This window comes from Telopea speciosissima, chromosome 11, assembly GCF_018873765.1.
Source record: "Telopea speciosissima isolate NSW1024214 ecotype Mountain lineage chromosome 11, Tspe_v1, whole genome shotgun sequence".
NCBI classification, from domain to species: Eukaryota; Viridiplantae; Streptophyta; class Magnoliopsida; order Proteales; family Proteaceae; genus Telopea; species Telopea speciosissima.
Window position 1 is genome coordinate 45724766 of NC_057926.1, and position 2969 is coordinate 45727734.

The following is a 2969-nucleotide window of genomic DNA, read 5'->3' on the forward strand; positions in this document are numbered from 1 at the left end:
ACAGAAAAATTTGAAGTTTACCTTGCTATATTTGTACTTTCTTTTCGACACGTACTGCATGGTTATAATATAGGGAAGTGAAATCAGTTTTGAAAAGAAGATCGAATGGAAGTTTTGTAATCATGATTGTATAACCTAACTCTTATCATGCATATTTGTAATTATAATTTTTCGATGTAATCTTTATTTTACTTTTCAACATGCATGTTTAGTTGCTAAGTAAAGTAATAGATGTTTTGGATTTGGTTACACAATTGGTGAGGTTTTGTGATTACAAAATTTTATACTTTAACATTGATTTCATTTCACTTTTCTTCCCTTTTCTCCCATGTATCTCAATCGCATATGGTATAAATGAGTATCATATATATTGGACTCTGTATCTATAGTCACAGATACTCTACCTATCACTATACTCACTATGAGTCTGTATAGGTTTTTATGTAACTACCCCTTCATGATAAACCATAACTCTCTTAATTACTCTGAAAACTCCACCTGTTGCTGTGTATTTGTAGCCATTGGAGTCTAGTGCACCCAAAGATGCTAATTTTTCTTTAGTTTTGAAACATGCCTCACATCTGCTAAGGTCCTTACTATCCATTAAACTTCCTGATTTTGATATTACCTATACCAGTGGTCTTTCACACCGCATCATTCCCTATTAGAACATATCCACCATTGTATAATTTGTATGTATCAAACTAATCCACCATTATATGATTGTATCTTTTCAAAATTAATTTCACTTCCCACCACGTACTTCTCTTTATTTGCAACAAAACGGAGCAGAGATGTCACCGAGGCTATTGGATAAAGATGGAATGGTCTTGATTTACCACATGTCCAACTTTACAATCAAATTCAACTTTATTTCAAACTCTTTTCAAAAGTTTTAAGTTTTTCATGGGTTTTGATAGGTTTATTTCATCAGATGCTCAACTTTGCCAAACTCGAAACTTGACATGCTAGTAGGGGGACCCCGTATCCTGCTTCAAAAATTTATGATCCCCTGATCTACCATGTGTTAGGTATTAGGATCATACATGAAATCCTTCATATGTATGTTGTGCATAAAATTAAAGCTTTTATTTTGTTGAAAAAACGAAAACCTATAACGATGCAAAAAAAAAATTGGAAATTGCAAACAACAATCACACAAACAAATACAAGAATTTATGTGGTTCGACACGATTGTCTACGTTCATGGTGAGATGAGATTTGTTTCACTATCAATGAAGAATAGAGTTACAACTGCTCGTCCTCACACCTCTCTCAAATTGCATTACAGAGAAAGAACCCTCGCTACATATTTATAGCGAAATCATACACAGTAATTTTACCGAAATACACATAGTCCTAAAAAAATCTCATCGGGGGTTGCCACCCCCAAACCCCCTGTATGGACCTGCTAGTTCATCAAAGGCCCAAATACAATAGATTAACAGCCCTTCGAAATCAACCCACAAACCCAAGCGAAGGAATACTAGACATTGTACCCCCAACAATATTTACCATCAAATAGTTACGCTTGGCCACTTGGGTACTGAAACGACAAAAAAAAAAAAAAAAAACTTTCTACTGTGAGATGTTTTATAATCTTCCAAGTTCCAGCCTCCTCATAAAAACAAGTGGTAATATATTCTTCAGATTTGTTTGTGCACTTAAATGCAACTTGGCAAAGCACACATCGGCCAATACCAAAAAAAAACTTGCACTTTCACACTGCACCTGAATGCTCTCTCTAGTTGCAAGGGAAATAAAGGGAAAGAAAGTGAAATCAAATCAATGTTAAAGTATAAATTTTTGTAATCATAATACCTCATTGATCGATTGTGTAACTAAGTCCAAAACATCTCAAATTTAGTTACTACTTAATTTAACTTCGCTTTGCAACTAAATTCCTTTGTTTTGAAAAGTTAAATAAAGTTTACATCTGAAAAATATAATTACCAATATGGTAAGAGTTTTAGGTAGGTCAGTCAATCATGATTTAGTGTCTCCGAGCAAGCCTAGGGATAATTTCTTACAAGACCCCTTTAAATTTTGATAAGAACTCTTAAAGAGTGATTGCTTTGACAAAGCCTCAATTTAGTAATAGAATTATTCATATTCATGTCAATGTCTCAAACACATTAGCAAACAAACTATGCAAATTCAGATAAAATTCTAAATAGATGAACATATGACATTGTTTAAGGTTGCATATAATGGCTCCAATGTCTTCATAAATTAGCAAACAAGTGATAGGTTTTGGAATCAAGAATTATTTGCCGAACAGATGATATTGCTCCCAACACCATCAATCCAGAGAAGATTATCGCGATGAATGTGTTTATCCAAAAGATGAGACCCCTTTTAGATGGTTGAAATGTTACATTGTACAAAATCATTGGTAAAACAGAGTCCAAAGGAATGCACCCAACAGCTCCAATGAAGGCCATAATGTCTCCAAAGAATGGAAACATAGCAGCGATGAGTGTAGCGACGATCACTGAAAAAGACCGAGAAATTAACCTCGGCATTATGTTGCGAATTGAAAATTGATGGCTCTTTGGATCTGCAAATTTCTTCTCAAAAATCTCATTTGTTGGTTGCAAATAAATCTGACCAAAAGAGCCAATGTTCAGTTAAGTAGTAGTTAAGAACCTACAAATGTGGTATGGTAAGACAAAAGCTAGAACACAAAGAGTGATTTTGTTTCAATGTCTACTTACAACAGTTACTGCTAATACTTGTAGAAGAGCAAAGACATTGGACATCAAAATAAACCACTTGGGAACTAAAGGGATTCCATTAACCATGAAGTTGCTGAAAACAGATGATTGAGCTAGATTGCCAAATGCCCAATACCCTGAGATACTAACACTGAAGAAAGTTGTTGCTATTACTGTAAAACTGACACATAATCCTTTGAACATCTTCCCCTTCACTGGAGGGGCTATGGTTGCCTGCAAACAATTTGAAGG

At 34.5% G+C, this 2969-nt stretch overlaps 1 protein-coding gene across 1 annotated transcript; it reads right to left on the bottom strand.

Annotated features, from left to right (window-relative positions):
• Nucleotides 1–2176: 2176 nt before the first annotated feature.
• LOC122645709 (GABA transporter 1-like) lies at nucleotides 2177–2969 on the bottom strand. Its single transcript, XM_043839046.1, has 2 exons — nucleotides 2718–2969; nucleotides 2177–2606 (listed from the first exon to the last, which is right to left on the bottom strand). The coding sequence occupies exons 1-2, from the start codon at nucleotides 2919–2921 to the stop codon at nucleotides 2226–2228; spliced, it is 585 nt and encodes a 194-aa protein (XP_043694981.1). The 5' UTR covers nucleotides 2922–2969; the 3' UTR covers nucleotides 2177–2225.

Coding starts and splice junctions, on each gene's coding strand:
- LOC122645709 (XM_043839046.1), bottom strand. CDS start 2,921: ATGTTCAAAGGATTATGTGTCAGTTTTACAGTAATAGCAACAACTTTC. Junction 2,607..2,717: donor AAGTATTAGCAGTAACTGTT/GTAAGTAGACAT, acceptor TCTTTTGGTCAG/ATTTATTTGCAACCAACAAA.